This window comes from Pyrgilauda ruficollis, unplaced genomic scaffold (genome assembly GCF_017590135.1).
Source record: "Pyrgilauda ruficollis isolate IOZ18807 unplaced genomic scaffold, ASM1759013v1 scaffold1, whole genome shotgun sequence".
In the NCBI taxonomy this organism is placed as follows: domain Eukaryota; kingdom Metazoa; phylum Chordata; class Aves; order Passeriformes; family Passeridae; genus Pyrgilauda; species Pyrgilauda ruficollis.
The window spans coordinates 10941682-10959622 of record NW_024508100.1 but is presented as its reverse complement, the minus strand read 5'-3'; the positions used below and the strand labels follow the sequence as shown (position 1 = coordinate 10959622).

Genomic DNA, 17941 nt, shown 5'->3' with positions numbered 1-17941 from the left:
AATGGTATATTCCATATCCTTTTCTCAAAAATATTTGCTCCTTGGGACCCATGAACTGGTTGAATCCTTGTCAAAATTATGGTCCTTCCTAAGAAAGTAACTTTTCCATCCATTTAGCCAGTTCTATCCATTTCAATACTGTTTCATCATACATCACTTTTACTTGATTTCAGATAGACTTAACAATAAACACAGTAATGAAGAAAATTAATCTGTCAGATTATTATTTTCCAGGTTATCTAAAAGCACTATTACCCTTAAGCTGTTTAGTTCCAGAAGCTGCAATAAAACAGTCATCTAGCAGCTAATAATTTTTTCTTCACGGACTAATAGCATTCCATATAATTTACATTTCTCACTTCTTTGCCTTGTTGTATTGGATAATTTCTGTTTTAAAAACATTTCATACACACACATTTAGCCTTTGCTTTCCCTTAACTTTAGCATCACAGTTAAGTTCTCTTTTTCAATGCTGTATAACATCATCAAAGATATATGTCCTTCTTAATATGCTCTAGATAATTCTGTGAAAGTAAATGCCAAATATACATTCTTTCTCTTTTGAAACAATGTTATCGTTTCAAAGATCTGTGATAAACATGTTGTCTTTCTAAATAAAGAAGACATTTGGTTTGATAACATATTTCACCTTTGCTTTCTAAAATACCCCAAAGTGCAAATTTTATAAAAACTGAAACAGCATATACTCACTGCAGATATCAGTCTGTTTTGAGAATAATGATATTTATAGCATTTGTTTTTTGGGTTCTTTTTACAGACATGTTAGTTGCTGGTATTGTAGACTGACATGTTTGCTCACGTTTGTACATAAATCATCTCTCCAAAACAAAGGCTGAAGAGCCAAGAAGCTGTTCCTGTTGTCCTGTGAACAACAGTTCACTTGACCAAAATAGTTTTGTGTAGATTTGTTAGTACATTATATCTTCTGCTGTAACATTCACTTCTTCTGTTTTAGTCTTAATTTTAGGGAAATGAATCCCACTAATGGCTATTAGCAGCAAATTCACTGCATGTGCTGTGGCACTTGCCACACAAATCCAAAAACAGTCTTCAAAGCGTTCTTCTAAGATAATGAACCGAAAGACATTTTCCCGAAAATTGGCAATCCTTTCTGTGAGGTTATGAAGTTTCACAGCAGCCATGAAGCTGGTGACTCCAAGTACTACAAATCCACCTGCAACAAAATGAAATAAGTATTCACCATTATCAAATCAAAACAAGACAGATCTTTTGGTCATGCTTCAAAAGACTTACTGAATACATCACTGAGCACTATACAGAGTGGGGATAGACAAAGGCATGGCTTAAACACCTTAAAAATGCTCAGGCTTTATTGTGTGGGCAAACACACTTTTATCCATGACATAAAGCCTCAGGGCATAGCTCCTGTTAAATGTTAACTAGACACAATAAGCCAAGACATCACCTGGAAGTTCTGTTTTGATAGGTGTGAATTCACTGCCAACTTCATTGTATTCACAAGTATTTAAATCACAGAGGTATTTAGTAAGGAAGAAAGGAACTTGTATCATTTTCTATGAATATGACTACAAAAAACCACTGGAAAATTACCTTACCTGCAAGGAAGTTCCAAAGGCATGCTCCTGCTGGACCGTTAATAGCCCGGTAAGGAACTTTTATTGCGTTAAGAATGCAGAATCCAAAACTGACCAGAGAAAAGAAAATGGCCACACAGAGGAACATTATGATCATCACATGGAGGCCTGTATTCAACTTTTTCACCATGTGTGGGAAAACTGTCAAGAAAAAAGAAATCATCTATTCAGTGTATTGGTTTTCTTGATGATGGTAAACATCACACTGTGCTGGTGATTCAAATTCAACTTATATTTAAGGAAGACTTTTTATGGAGATGTGGAATTTAGCTAGTTGCATACTTCTCAGTTCCTGATGCTTTATTTTTCAGTGCATCAAACCAGGGATATTCTTCTACAGGAATAATCCTCTACAGAGGATCTGTAAATAAGGATTCAGGCTGAAGTCCTGCTTATTTATCTAGTAGTATTAATGTCTTTATCTCTGGTGCTGTAGTGTCTGCTGCATACTTTCTTGTCTCTTTTTCACCTCTGTTCTCCGTACCAAACTCCTGGCTTGAACTTCTCATTCCTGTCTCATGCTTTTAATCTCATCCATTTGAAGTCTGATAGTCTCCATTTCCTTGTTCCCTTGCTGCCTAAAATAGTATCACCTTTTCTGTGTTTATTTTCTCATGTTATTCTTCTTTTTTTTCTTTACTCTCTTTACTGCTGGCTCCAGTGAGATCTGCCCTGATTTCATACGTCCTAATCCCACAGGTTTGCCCTTTAAGATTCCTTTCTTTGTTTCTCATCTAGTGTTCATGGCCCTTTTATGCTTTTCTGGGCTTCTGGCAGTGTTTTAGCCACAGATGGAGGAAGTTTGTAAAATATTGCAGTCAGGTGGGCTTTAGGTGAAGCGCTGCCATGGTTTGCTACAGGCACAAGCTCTCCCTCAGCAGCCTGACACTCGTCTCTTGAGAACAGCAATTTTCTTGGTTCTGTCTTCACAAACACAGTTCTGTTGTTGGAGGGCCAGATTGGCCAGCAGCAGGGTATGTACACCTGAGTGTTTAGTTTATCCTGCAGCCCTCTAGAATCGGAAGAAATCTGAGCAGGGAATTGTAGGTGATGTTGACTGACAGGAAAGAGAGAAGCTGATTGAGAGGAACCCTAAAATACAAGGTTGTTACTATGATATTTTCTGAAAAATACTTTTGCCAGGATTTTCTCCTGAGGAGCTGAGGAGCCTCAGGAAAGAAATGTAAACAATAACTATCTGCTGCTGTGGAATGCAACAGGGGCATCTGTGATTGGTGCATGTTGGTTGTTTCTAATTAATGGCCAATCACAGATGCAGCTGGCTCGGACTCTCGGGGAATCAGGAGCCTTTGTTATGCATTCCTTTCCTGTTCTTTCTAGCCTTCTGATGAATCCTTTTCTCTCTATTCTTTTAGTATAGTTTTAATGTAGTATATTAATATATAATATATCATAATATAATAAACAGCCTTCTAAAACATGAAGTCAAGATTCTCATCTCTCCACTTGCCCAAGAGCACCCCACAAAGCATTCACCACACAAGGTGATCAAGAGCAGATCTTCAGCTTGCACAGCACTGCACACTCATATGTGTTCTGAAAAACGCGCTGCCTAATTACTACAGTTATAGTTATACACTACGTTATAAACAAATAAATAAATTCCTACCTGTGCTGCATAACTGACAAAAAAACCCAAAGTCCAAACAAGCCACCTAAAAAGTAGGCAGCAACAGGTGGTAGATGTCACCATGAACTTCAGGTAAATAATTTGATCATGACAGGACAGAATTATAGTAGATCATGTAGAAAAAATTTATATGTACAAATCCCATACAAAAATGATGTGATTCAACAGATCTACCCTTTCAGTAGCTCCTTCTGGAGTTGTAGTTGAGCCTGGTGCACAGAAGAGTTGCAGAAGACACTGACAACAAGAAATGAGGGGAGTAATGAGGATCAGAAGTATATATGAGAAATGAGAATCAAAAAACTAGGTTGCTTTCTGATGAAAATAACTGGCAGTGCAACAACAAATCAGATGGAATTAAGCCTCCTTACAAACCATCAGAGATTTTAGGGTAGTTGGAAGCATTATTTGGCCTCTTTTCTGAGTCTTGCAGCCAAGTCCCTGTGACATGCCCAGTAAGTCTAGCTTAGTACACAGAAATAAGAATCCATGAGAAGGATACTGCCATGGAGACTCCTGAAACAATCCAGCAGCATTTGCTATGCACAGACAAAACACGTGGCTTCCCCAGCTTGTTCTCGGAGCTTGACTCAATTGTCAAAACAGAAGCATCTTATGCCAGCTTAGGTGCCTTAGGACCATCCTAACAACCCTGTGGGTCTAACGTACTGCACTTGGATGGGACACTTCCAGAAGCTGCAGCTGGAGGCCAGGTGATACATCTTGAGGAGTACAAAAGAGCAAGTAGACACCTGTTATGGCAATGGGGTCACTGTCCCAGCTAAAGTCTACTCTAGTGAATGTTAACAGAGTGAAAGGGGATGTACCAATAACAGTAAATTATTGCAATTTGAAATTCTGAAGTGTCAGAGGTACTCCAATACTGTACCATATGATGTGTTAGCTTTGTCTTCATCTGTGGTGCCAGTGAAATCAATTTATATTATCTCATTCCTTATGAAAAGTCTTACAGTTCTTGCACCCCAGTAAATGCTTGGAGATTAAGGGGGACATTCAAACAAAAAAAAAGTCAAGTCAAACTCAGAACCCCCAGTCCTGCTTACCATTGTGCAAAAGTATTTGCTTTGTGTATTGTTGTTTGAAACCAGTATTGTAAAAATATCAATCTCGGTAGAGTTATTAAAATATTTAAAAGGGAAAATCTCTGGAACACTTGTTGACCAAAATGCATATTTGTGCCTATCGCACTTAATGTTTTACAGAGAATAATAATAATAATTATTATTATTACAGAGAATAATAATTCTAACAGAGAATTATTACTAGCTTCAGTGAGAGCTCTGTTTGTCTAAGGAGTGCCAGCTCATGTCCTGCAATTGCATATCGATGTACTCCAAAGTGACTGTGGAACATTATGCCTTCCTCTCAGGTTGCACAGTAAAAAATCAGAAAGTTCATTAACTAGTCCAAAAAGTTGTACAGAGTTTTTCTCATTCTCTCTGCTGGGATGGGGTGAAATAAGTGGGGCTGGATGAGCGTGACTGCTATGTCCATGTGGTGAAGTTGCAGTCAGAGCTTGAGCAATAATTTGGTTACCAGTGCAAATTCACCCAGTTTAACAACAGGTCATGCTGATCTAAGTTGAGGTTGCTCTGGTTCTTTTCTACATTCCCTCTGAAGTCCCACAGTCACGCTTGCCTTCAAATTTTTATAATAGTGCTTGTGTAGTTGTGTAGTCAGACACGATCCTATGGCAAAACAAGTATTTATTTTTGTAGGCTAAATATTTGGCCATTTTAACTTCTGAAATACCTCACCTCAACTACCAGAGCCATTGCAAAGGATGGGACAGGACAGTATTGCCGTGGGCCAGGGAGAGGGTGAGACTGCAACAGCTTCAACTTGTATTGGTTCAGTAAATCTGTACACTGAAGTAAAAATCTTCAATGCAAATTACCATTTTCACTACAGAACAGGATGAGTGAAATTTGGAAATCATCCAGAGTACAGCTCAGTGCTTTCAAGACCTCAAGAACATCTTTTATGTTAAAAGGAGTATGTTTAGAAGAGTTTCTACATTTGTTAGAAGTTCAGCAATTTTTTGTCTCCTAACTTAATAGAAAAGAAGGTAAGAATTTCTTCAACATGTTAATAAAATTAGCAATATGTGCTATGGTAGACATTTGCATTAGGACAGCCAGAAAAACACAGAAATGTGTCCCTCTAAATAAATCTCTGCTTCTTAAAGGGAAAAAACCTCAGAAGAGTTCAACAGAGAAGGCAAGGACAGAGGCAGAGGAGTGGCATAGGAAAAAGTCAGTCAAGGGGAAAGTATAATTTACAGGGTTATCTCCAAATGACTTTCACCCCCTTCACAAGGCTAAAAGGAAACTCTCCATCTCTCCCTAGGGATTTTTTCCCCAGCTTGATTCTAGGATTACAGAATATAACTGTAGCAAAAGGTATTCATGAAATGATAGAAATTTTATATTCACACTCCAAACATCAAACCATAAAGACTACATATTTATTTAATAATACAAATTTACATTCTACAAGTTCTGTAAACAAAAAGAATAGAATGTTAAATTTGAACTAATACTAGACTAAACATTCAACCAAAATTATACTTACTTGTGAATTTGGAACGCCGCCCGCCCAAGCCACATTGGCGTATTTTGCCGCCTCGAAAGAGTCCGTAGTAAATTTCTCCAATGAACTTGACCAGCTCTGGATCTGTGGCATTGACTAAATCAGCCCCTGTTTTGCAAAGGATCTTTCCAGTCATCCACTTTGGAATCCCCATTGCAACAACAATCAAGATAAAAGACACAAAACTTATTAGAGAAGCCAAAGCAAATAATGTCTTTTTAAAGCAGCCAGGCATCCTAGTGCTTTCAAGGGATCATCTCCAAGCCCTCTCTGCAGGAGTCAGACGTATTTCTCATTTTTCATCACACTCCAAAATCCACAGCTGAATACCAGGCATTTCAAGATACTTCTCTCTGTAATTTGAAGGTCCAGCAATTAGTCTGTGTGGTTAAAAATCAAGGCAAAAAATACATTTTGCTGCAACAACATCCTGAAATGGTTGCAAGTAAGGGCTTCATTATATTGTAATGTGGTGATGTTTCTTTGCAGCAAGTAATCCTATCTCTATGGCCTGTCTAATATTTCCTCAGGGGTTTAATTGTCCTGCTCAAATGACATCAAGTTTCTTACTACAGCCTCGTGTGAAGAAAATTTGAAGAAGAATCCAGTTTATTGGATTATTTTTAAAAGTGGGTAAATATCTATGTGCGAGGGACAAAGCATCAAAACAGCACAATTTAGCTGAAGGATTCTGCAGTCGCCTGAGCCGTGCTGAGCTTCCCGGCGCCTGCTCGCACCCAGCCTCTAAATGTCACTGCAGGCAGGGCTATCTGAGGGACAGAAACGATGGCTCTGCACTCTTCTGAATTCCAGCGGGCCGCACGAAGCCCCTGGCAGCCGGGGTGGCCTGGCCAGCCGTGCCGTAGATCGGGGCACTCATGAGGGGAACTCAAGCGACAGGTGCGATCCATGAGCGCTAAAGAAAACCGGCCGTAATTGTCCGCCCTTCTACGGTTACTGCTACCCGAGCCCTGGCAGGACCTTCAGAACCACTTATTAATTAATTAATTAACTAACTAACAGTAGCAGCAGCCCTGGGCACTAGTAACAAGGCCCCTGCCGTGGCGGGCCCACGCATTGGGATTTCTCCTCCCTTACCTCCCCCTGCCCAGCCCCGCCCCGCCCCGCCCCTCGCACCACCCACGGCCGGAGCTGCCGCCCCTCGCCCGCCCCGTGGGGCGGCCCATCCGCGCCGGGGAGAGCAGCGGCGGGCATGGCGGCACGCAGGGTGCTGGTGTACGGGGGCAGAGGGGCGCTGGGCTCCCAGTGCGTGCGGTACTTCAAGTCCAAGAACTGGGTAAGCGCCGGGCCGGGAGGTGGTGAGGCGGGGAGCCCCGCGGGGAAGCGGCCGTGCCCGGCCGGGCCGCGCGCTGCGGGGCGCGGGCCGCTAACGCGCCGTTCCTCTCGCCGCGGCAGTGGGTGGCCAGCATCGACCTGGCGGAGAACGCGGACGCCAGCGCCAACGTGGTGGTGAGAGCGACCGACTCCTTCCCCGAGCAGGCCGAACAGGTGGGTCGGCGGCGGGCGCGGGGCGGCCGGTGCCGGGTGAGGCGGCGGAGCGGTGCACCAGCCAACCTTCCCCTAGTGCGCATCCTTTCGGCTGGGCGATGCACGGAGCCTCCCCCGGGTGTGCGCATCCCCTCGGCCGGGCGGTGCACGCAGCCTCCCCGCGGGTTTGTGCATCTCTCTCGCTGCTGCCCGCGGTGAGCAAGGCGGCTGCAGGATGGGTCCGGCTCCACGCAGGAAGCAGCAGCGCGGTCGGTGGCGGTCGTGCGGCCGTACCGCGAACCTCAGGGTCCTTCGGGTTCTGCTCGTCCCTTCTGTTTATTTTGTTGTAATTCCTTTTAACTGAATACGCAGAAAGAGCTTGATCCGGGATATTGGATGCTCAGCACACAAGGCAGTTTTGCTTTGTTTTTGTCTTTACTTTTAAAAGTCACAGACTGAACCAGGTGAGTTGTAATGAAGATGGATAAGGGCATCTTAAAATGCAGCACTTATTTCAAATACCCTAACTTAAAAATGTGTTGTGTGTAAGTAGATGGCGTGCTCAAAGGACATGAGCCTAAGCCCCCAGGGATCCCTAGGGGAATGCACTTGTTTCCACAAACGTGGATGTGGGAAAATCTAAGTCAGCCTAAAAAAGTATTTTGCTTTATTCTCGGTAGATAGGGTTCATTTTTTGCATTTTAAGTTTTGAACCAATTTCTGTTACTGATATACTGAATATCTAGCCAGGATGGGTTTTTTATATGTACATAACTCCTAAAGCTTTGGAGGAGTAACACAGAGTTTACAATACAATCTGCAATATGGTTTTGTGAAGCTATTGGTTCTTCTCTGGTTGAGAGATGTATCGTTTACTATTTGCTTTGACAGAGAAAATTTGTTACCAGCTGAGAGGTCTTATATTTCAAAGAGAACAAATTAAAGATATCTAAAAGTATGCAAGCTCAAATTTAGTGGCCAGACTCAAACTGATGGTTGCAGTCCAGACAGAAGCAATAAGAAGGTAATCTTTAGTTGTTTTTCTTGCACTGTCATCAAAAGTGGCACCAGTAGTCTTGGTCAGACCTGGAGTTTCATTTCCCATCTTAAACAACACCATACTTTGAAAAGAACCTGTCAAAAGCAAGTCAATAATAATTTTTGTTAACAATAGAGGTAAGGGTCAGGTGTTTCAGCCCTGATGATCACTTATTTCCAGTGACACCACACACTCTATGGCTTTCATTCTTCTGACTTTCACGTATAGTTATTTTTCAACACAGTTGTTTTGAGTTCATGAATCATAAATATTAATTTTCTATAGCTATTTAAATTGTTGTGCCCTGTGATATTCAAATACATAAGCAGGAAAACGTAGCTTTAAGGCATTCATGGTATTTACCTCTTCACCTTATCAGTCCAGTGTTTTCAGTATGTTCTTGTTCTCTGTGTTGAAGGTGACAGCAGAAGTTGGAAAACTTCTTGGTGAAGAAAAGGTGGATGCAATCCTGTGTGTAGCAGGAGGATGGGCTGGAGGCAGTGCCAAAGCCAAGTGTAAGCCTTTGGTACAGATGTGCTGGTGAAAACCTGAATGATGTCTGAGAGAAGTAATTAAAAATCCTTCTTCCAGAGTCCAGAAGAGGACAAAGGCATAGAAGTACAAAATAGCTCAGTCACAGTGCTTCCTAGGGCTTCTCTGAATTTTTGCTTTCTGTTAAATTTGCACAGCACTTAGTTTCTTCAGTAATGTTTGTTGATGCACTAATTTTTATCAGAAAGTTTTGATGTGCTTTCTGAAGCAGCTTAGCATTGTTATCTGTGAGCTGATTTTTGCTGAGATTACCTGTGTCAGGCAAGGTACAAAACACACATTGATGTTGTTTCCTAAGTCGTTGCTTTATGCATAAAACCTCAGTTGCTTCCTGCAGCTCTCTGAGCTGTTACTGTGCAATACAATATTGGAGGCCACTGCCTAATCATGCTACAGAAAAAAAAAAACAACCCTATAGATTAAAAAGAGGCTTTTAAACATGTAATATTCATAATGAAATTTGTACCCACAACTGTAGAGACAAAAGAAGAAAAATAGCCTTGTTTTCTGTATGGAGTAATTCTGGTGAAATGTGTCCCTTTCTTCCTCCTTCTGGTTTGGCTGTTACAGGCTCAAAGAGAAAGGAGATACAAAAGACATAAATGAGTAGGAAATTGTAGAAAGCATGTTTTCATAGTGCTGTTGGACTCTGTGTAACAGTGAGGAAATCAGAGTTTGTTGTCTTCCTTTGGCTAATTTCACTAATTCTCTTCCTAATCAGCTTTATACAAAAACTGTGATCTGATGTGGAAGCAGAGTGTTTGGACATCGACTATTTCCAGCCACCTTGCCACAAAACATCTGAAAGAAGGTGGCCTCTTGACTCTGACAGGAGCTCAAGCTGCCTTATCTGGAACCCCAGGTAAAATGCTGTGCACGACAGCTGCAGGGACACCAGCAGTTAGAGACAGTTGTTTATCTGATCATTCTTGTTTGTGAGGCAAAGCTTCACCCCCAGTTTCTTGTCATCTAGCACAAATGGGATCCTACTGCTGAAATGTGTAAGGAAAATGTGATTTTACAGGTAGCAATATTGAATCTCTTGAAGCTGTGGTACAAGCATGTAGAATCAGTATTTAAATGGTATTTGACATGCATTGGTGAAATGTACTTGGCTAGTATATGATACAGAAAGTTTGGAAGATAATGAGGACTAGAAGCACACAGCAATAGAAGTACAATGCTTAGACAAAGTTAAATTTCCTATTTGTCTTCTGAAAGACAGAGTCCTTAATTGACCAATCTTTCTGTTGGTGATGACTCAGCTGATTCTGATAACCATGCTTGTCCTGTTCATGTTCTGATTCCAGTCTATCTTTGCTTCAAACATAGATAAGCTTGTTGACTGTTGGCTTTGTCATCAGCTAGCTATTTAATAGGAACTTTATTGCATTTTTAATCTTGCCCCTCAACCATGTTGGTCTACGTGGAGGAAGAAATCTGGGAGCAATTTAAAATTAAAAAAAAAAAAAAAAAGGCACTGACACACAAGCCCACAGGCAGCAAAAGGAAAGTTTGAGACAAATCTCCTATTTCCCAAGCTTTTACTAGTGCCATTTCAACAATATTTTTAAGACACAGATACTAAGATTTTAAAACATATACAATTTATGAATGTTCCTGAAAGCTTTGCCTAAAACTGTTCAGGCAAAAATATTCGATATATTTTCTAGTTAATGATTAATCTTTTGTTTTTATAGTTTGTTTTTCTGTCTGTTATAGTCAAAGATAAAAGGTTTATTTTTGAGAATAAGCAGATGAATAATTTACAGTGAACTGCTGACTGACTATACACAAATGAAAATAAGTGAATTCTGGCAGATTTTCATGGTTTTTGTTTGGGTGGTCTTGGGAGGTTGAGACCACAACACGGGAATCAAAGTGATGAGCCTTTGTGTTCTGAACTAGCTGGTTTCAGCTGGTCTGGATTTTTCTAAAAGTCACGGCAGTGCTTTGGGCAAACACATGCAACTTATTAACATCAGGAAGAATTGGGAAAGAGTTGTTACTCAACTTTTGCAAATATGCCTTATTAGCCTTGTTATGACTGGCTGTTCTGGAAGAAAGAATCTTTTTCTTGTTTGCTGTTAATGAGATTTTTCTTCTTCTATGAGAAAATCTTGCCTCACATAATGCAAACTGAAGAACACTGAAAATTATGTGAACAGTGACAGAAGCAGTTTGATGTTTGAGAAATGTATCAGGCATGAAAAGATTTCAAAGAAGAATTAGAATGTTTGGTTTAGGCAAGATGAGAGAGGACTATGATACAGATGTGAATATTTTTATTAACAATAAAATAAGTTAGCTAGTGCTGTCCATGATTCCTCCTAATAAAAATGGATGTTATATAATACCTTCAATTACATTGTAGAAGTATTTCTATTATGTTCAAAATACTGCTTTAGGAGCATTGGAAAGGGGCTGAATAGCTGTATGGATGTGTAGGAAGGAAGACATTCAGTTGTAGTAGACCTGTTTTCTTAGGTACTTTGTGTCTGGACTTCTTGACAGAAGAAGCATGACTTGAGACATCTGAGACCTCTAGCACTCTGATTGTCCAGATCTTGTTCCTGAGCAGTGTGCCTTATGCTCTGGTTCATGCTGCTCTTGCAGCAGTTTTTAGGAAAAAGATTTCTTTCCCTGCACATTATTTATTAATTTTCTACCATGGGTTTTTTGGGTTTTTTTGTGGCTTTCTCCACAGGGTCTGTCAGACCTGGGATGCTGACTAAGTGAATTCCAGATTTGAGAGGGAAGTGAACTGTGTCTATTTGGGTCCAAACTCACAAATATCTTAGTTATATGATAAAAATTAATAGAAGAGTGCCTTATTAAAGTGTATGAGCATCTTATTCTTCTGTTAAATTTGTAAACTTAGCCCTGTAGGTCACATACTTCAGGGTGCATTTGGATACGTTGACTAAACATGCTTGACTTGGTAAGCTGCTTATTTCTGTAGTGCTAAGTTAACTGACTTCTGTGGTAGTTTCCAGATGTCTGCTAAAGCCTTTTTATTCATATTAGCATTTTTTCTGTTAATATGTATGCTTTAATATGTTTTAAAAGTCTGATTCTTTTCTGGCTGTGGTAAGTGGTCCTAATATTCATCAAACAGTCTTTAGTTTCTGTCATGTTACTGCTGATGTTGAGGGCTGTTGTGATTGTTCTCTCATTTGCCTGTTTTTAATCTTTAGGGATGATTGCCTATGGCATGGCCAAAGGAGCAGTGCATCAGCTTTGTCAGAGTCTGGCTGGTGCCAGCTCTGGGCTGCCATCTGGTTCTGCTGCAGTTGCCATTTTACCGTAAGTGGTTGCTTAGCGGTCTCTGCCTGCATTGTTTAATTTAATTACTGCTGCAACCTAGAGCCACACAGATATGTTTGCAGTGTCCTATTCACAGCACACAAACAGCCTCTCAGACCTACTAACAGGAAAGGATGCATCTTGACTGGATGAACAAAGAGTTACACAAGCCACCTAAAAATGACTACGTTCTTTTCTTTGCCTTTGCAAAACAGTAATGAATGTTAGGATTAAAATTTGATTTACTTTTAACCAGTTTAACTAGCGCCATGCATTAATGTGTGATTTCTTTATTTCAATATTAGACAGAACTGTAAAAATGAGATAAACTGTTCAGTGATGTTTTAGATTTATCTCTGTGATAATAGTAAGGCAAAGGACTACTTGACAAGTTTTCACTTGATGAAAGATGCTTCTTCATAAGGTGCTGCATGCCTATGCTTGACTGGTAAAATTAGGTTACTTTGAGGACCTGTAAACCAAAAAAAAAATTAGCTTGTATTTACCTGCCTTCATTTTTTGTCAGGAAAGCTAGTAAAAAGTAGACGGCCTAGTAGATCTTCACTGTGTTTAATTTTATCAATTCTGTTGCAAAAAAGTACTTTTTTTAAAATACCAGGTCCATATCTAGTTCAGGACCCAAAATGTAAGACACTTCTTCCGGTCAGGCAGGAATGGCATTAAATGTGTTTGGATAACTGATAACCACCTTCTACAGAGCTTTATAGGCAGGCACACACCAAGATCACTGGATTTTTGTGCATGGTGCTCTTGTGTAGTTCTCATGCAAAAATCTGCTCTTAAATGAATTTTTGAGAGGATAAATACACCTTGGATTGTCAACAGCGTTTCAGTGAGGGCGTTCTGGAAAGTTAACCCTTGCATGTCATTGTATGTAGTGTAAATATGTATTGTCAAAGTCAAAACTCCCTATATTTATGCATTTGGTCTCCCAAAAGTATGGATGTAGTGCATGTGTGCTGGGCAGTACATGTGAACAGGCTTATTGCTGCCATTCCCAATCTGCATGAGAGAGGTGGGAAGGGAGCTGCAAGCTGAGTGATGGCTCCAATAGGCAGTTCCTCAGCTAGCCAGGGGGGTTCTTAGCTGGAGCCTTGGACGTACATTGAAACTAATGACTATATACAGTTAACACAGGGGAGGATGCAAAGGAAATCCATATCACATGGTGTAAAAGTCAAGGACATATTATAGCAGTGAATTGAAGCATGCTCATCAGAAACATGATATATAAATGAAATGCTTGCTTATCTTTTTTAATCACAGGGTTACCTTAGATACACCAGCAAACAGGAAATCAATGCCTGATGCAGATTTCAGCTCCTGGACACCCTTAGAATTCATTGCAGAGTGAGTATCTGTGAGATAACTAAACAGTTGCTCACTGTCCCTCTCACTGCTGCATCTCAGTGCCTGTTCTTTTTAAACAGCTGTCTTGGATTTGGGTGGATTTTTTTCCTCCATCTTATTGGGTATCTTTCTAAATCATCTTGGGTTTAATTGCACAGGCTTCCTAACTGGAGAAAATTAGCCTGACGCCATCAACTTCAGCTTCTCTACATGAGTTATTCCAGCAAGGAAGATAGCCTTAAGCAGCTGGAAGCTGGAGAATTTCCTAAAGCCTGTAGACAAATTAAATTGCAGACAGCAGGTGCAGGAGACACCTGGCTTAAATATAAACTGCAAATAAGCATGTCAACTTGGGTGGGATTCTTTTTCTTCTAAACACATTTTACTGCCCAGTTTGTGGCATGTTAGTTCAGTTCTCTCAACTGGCAACATTTTTGCTCTTTTTCAGAAGAATTTAGTGCAGTTTTTTTTTTTTTTTTTGTACTATCCACAAAAACTTGTCCTGAATGATGCTGCAAAATGCTGAAGCCTCAGCTGTAGCTTATGTAATGCCAGGCTGAGATTATCTGCCTTACTGTTCTCATTCCTCAGAGTTAGAGAAGGTGCAGCATGAGTATTGCCTTCTGCCATGTGATGGGGAGTAGCAGAGTTTCTGTTGAGGGTGAACTCACATTTTAAAATAGTTTAGAACTGACAGTGGAATTGAATTTACCTACTTCTCATTGTTTAGAGACTAGTTTAGTTCTGACATCAGATTTCCTTTTTTGTAGATTTTTTTAAGGTGAATGCCAGAGATGGAAATGAGTTTAGTTGCATCTGTTTAGTTTAAGCCTCTGCAGTTGTCTGATGTCTTTAAAACAGGCCTCATCAATTGAATTTAGCTGGCCTGAAAACATTCAGGAAAAGATGCCTAATTTATTGTGCTCCAGGGGCAGCTTAGCTAGATGTTGCAGTCTTGCAAATTCATTTTTTAAGTTGAACTTTTAAGTAATTTATCCTTACAGGAGAATTCAGTTGATTGGTTTATTTTTTTTTGCTAATTCCCTAAAGTTTAACCCCAGTACTCTGAAAACTGGAAATCTCACTGAGCAACATCAGCATCTGTTGGCAACATTTGCATCTTGGGAACAATGCAGGAAATCCTTTCCCATATGGCACTTGGATTTTGTGCCCTGGAAGCGTTTGTTGGATTGTGGGATGTTCCAACATGACAGTTGCTATGTGTGCACTATTGGAAAGGCTGAAGGACCTGCAAAATACACTTCACTCTCTCTAGTCTATTTTGAGGAAGGAGATTATGTTGTATTTTGATAAGGAGTTTGCTGGTCTGCTACCTAGAAGGTGTCCCTCTTACTCAGCACTACTTTGGATGTCTTAAGGCTTTTTTCCCTCCCACTGAGACCACTTTCACAGTTAAATATCATAATGTTATAATGGCCAGTAGCAGAGTAATGGGTTTAGCAACTCTATTCTAATCATAAGACTGTATTTCTTTTATATATATGCTATAAAGGCAACTAAAGTAGCTCTACTTTTCCCTTTTCTAAATTCTTTAAAGCGGGAAAAAAACCTAGTGACTCTGGCATTTTAAGCTCTTGGCCTTTTCTTTTGAGATATTTTGGAAATCCTGTGTGCTGTAATGCCCCTTGGATTTCTCTGGGCCCTCTGCACAGTTCTGAGGATCTGAATCCATTGAGCACATCACATAGAAATCACTAGTGAGAGCAGAAGGAAAAATAATGGGCTTGTATTGTATTCTTCCTGTCGGTGTACCTGATAGTAGTTGTAATTTTTTTGTTTTCCCTCACCCTATTTTATCCATTTATTTATTTTAAAACAGAATCTTTTATGACTGGATAACAGGAAAGGATCGACCAAGCTCTGGCAGTCTAATCCAGGTGATAACTACAGGTGGGAAGACTGAACTAGTTTCAGCAGCACATCTTTGATGTCAGTCACTTGAAGTGATGAAACTTCAGCAAAGGAGGAGCTGTGGAAAATCTGTCCATCAGTATAATTTGAATGGTCTTCTGTATCCAGTGTTTGTAGTTATTCCATTAATGGAACCAGATTTCAAGTAATATTTTCGTGCTGTCAGTTGTGAGCTATCAGCATTTGTTTACCAAATAATAATACCAACTTGTCTCTAAATGAAAGTTGCAGGCTTTAAAGCATCTAAAGTCTGTAGATGTCCTAATTCTGAGCATTATATGGCAATTTACCTGCTTTCTGTGAAGTGGGAATTGTGCATAACTGTGTCATGTGATTGCATACATAATGGTTGGATTTTCTTTCTCTGTCAGTAAGTGTTTCTGGCAATTTACCGTGGATCTTTCAATTTTCTGTCTTTTCCTGTCTGAGAATGTAATCCCACCCCTGCATATTATGTTGGTTGTAGCCATAGGCAGCACCACAGTCATGTATCATGTCCTAGTTGTGTAACACTTTTCTTGTGAACGTTCCACTTGAGTTAATGAAACTGAATAGAGATTACTCACTTGAGAAGGAATTCCTACTTTGCCTTACACTTCATAAGCTGCTCTCAGGCCTACAGTTGTAGGATAAAAGTCATTCTGTCAAATGAATAGTATGTCTTTCTCTTAGTCATGATTGTTCTTGACTTTTTTGAAAAAGCAAAGTGCCGTAAAGTAGTAGAAAAAGCATACACACACTTGAAAAATGGAACTTTTTGTGCTAAATAAATATATATTGTTTTATGTACTGGCTGTCTCCATTACTGTAATCCCAATATCTTGATAATGTTTTAATTGGTTTAATTGAACATACAGCTCAGTTGTGGTAAAGGACTTAATTTTTTTACTTATTTAATTCTGATGGTACATAAAATACATTTCTGTGTGTGCTGAAGGTGTACTAACCAGGCATAGAGGCAGGCCTTCAGCTGAGGCAAATGTTTTCTTAAATCCAGCCATGTTACATGGAAATACAGTTCAGAGAAAGAGTGCAAGCATTACCTGTTCTGAGCATGAACTTACACGGAATCAGTTCTGTTGGATGTTTTGGGAACATTTTGAAAGCAATAAAATATGCAAAGTTGTGTGTATGTTCTCCCTCTGCACTTTCCTATTTTTATTAACTTCAGGGTTGTATTGGGGAAGGATTTATTGCCATGAGTCAGGAAATCTTACCCCTCTTCCCACTGGAAAAGCTCACGTGCCCATGTTATTTTTAACATAGAATGATTGTTTTGCTATGACTGTCTCTTTATTTGTTTTGTTTTGCAGGATGCAAATGTAGAGGGGAATTTTTCTGTCTTGTCAAACCAGGACTGTCAGTTTGTAAATCTGCTTTTAAGTGAAAAGCTTGCAATGATGCTGCTGCACCAGCAGTTTGTACAAGCTAAGAGTACAGACAAAAACTGCAAGGGACTGGTTGGGAATGAAACTGTGAGGTGCTACTCAATTATTCTGGAAAAGGGGGTATCTATCATACTACAAACTAACAGGATTTGAAGGCTTCCCCGTGCCAAGCTAGCTAAAGCAGTGAATAGTGTTAAAGCATAATTGTGGATGCAAGACTTCTGGGTTAACTTTCATCACTTTGCAGGTATGAGCAGAAAGATACAAAAATTACATCATTGAAGCTGGAGAGTGACAGTAGAGGTGATTGTATGACAATGAGCCAGGTGTCTGACAAGCTTGCTGCTAACGGTGAGAGATATAACCGGAGGAGTTTGATGTTAAAGAGGCTTTTTGTGACCTGTTTCATCCTGTATCTCTCCAAAGTTTATTTCAGCTGGCCCAGAGATCTGGTGGTGCTGCAATGAGGAGCAGAGATGCCTTTGTGTGGGTGTGTTCCATATGGATGAGCTCTCTGCAGTGCCCCCACACTACTAATGGAGACTGTAGTTCTGTTGTGAAGATTTTCACAGAATTATGGCATGGTTTGGGCTGCAAGGGAACTCTGAAGATCTAGTCCAACTCCCCCATCAGGCAGGGATGTCTTACTGCTTGTTATGTACATGATGAATTTCCACTCCAGTGTTGATGAGAACTTCTGAATTGCTCATATTTTATATTTATATGGCGTGGTTACCAACACTGTACTACAGAAGTTAGAAGCTTATCCTCCTTTAATTTAGGGAATGCAATATTTATTAATTTCTTTTATATATTAAGCAGCTGAATTTATCATGTTTTTTAATTGGAACTGTACAGATGTTGTCACATGAGAAAATTCATATGTACAGAGCCTGTTTAGTATTTTTCTATGTGACCCTCCTTCAAACATGCATCTATTGTTTACTAGGAAGGAAGTCAAGTG

General features: G+C 40.0%; 2 protein-coding genes across 2 annotated transcripts; one reads left to right on the top strand and one right to left on the bottom strand.

Moving 5' to 3' along the window:
- Positions 1–929: 929 nt before the first annotated feature.
- Positions 930–6159, bottom strand: CLRN2 (clarin 2). Its single transcript, XM_041479735.1, has 3 exons — positions 5884–6159; positions 1599–1778; positions 930–1195 (listed from the first exon to the last, which is right to left on the bottom strand). The coding sequence occupies exons 1-3, from the start codon at positions 6134–6136 to the stop codon at positions 930–932; spliced, it is 699 nt and encodes a 232-aa protein (XP_041335669.1). The 5' UTR covers positions 6137–6159.
- Positions 6160–7064: 905 nt separating this feature from the next.
- QDPR (quinoid dihydropteridine reductase) lies at positions 7065–16374 on the top strand. Its single transcript, XM_041459205.1, has 7 exons — positions 7065–7198; positions 7318–7410; positions 8847–8943; positions 9702–9842; positions 12178–12286; positions 13574–13657; positions 15498–16374. Exons 1-7 carry the CDS (start codon positions 7115–7117, stop codon positions 15604–15606), a joined length of 717 nt encoding a protein of 238 aa, XP_041315139.1. The 5' UTR covers positions 7065–7114; the 3' UTR covers positions 15607–16374.
- The last annotated feature ends 1567 nt before the right edge of the window (positions 16375–17941 follow it).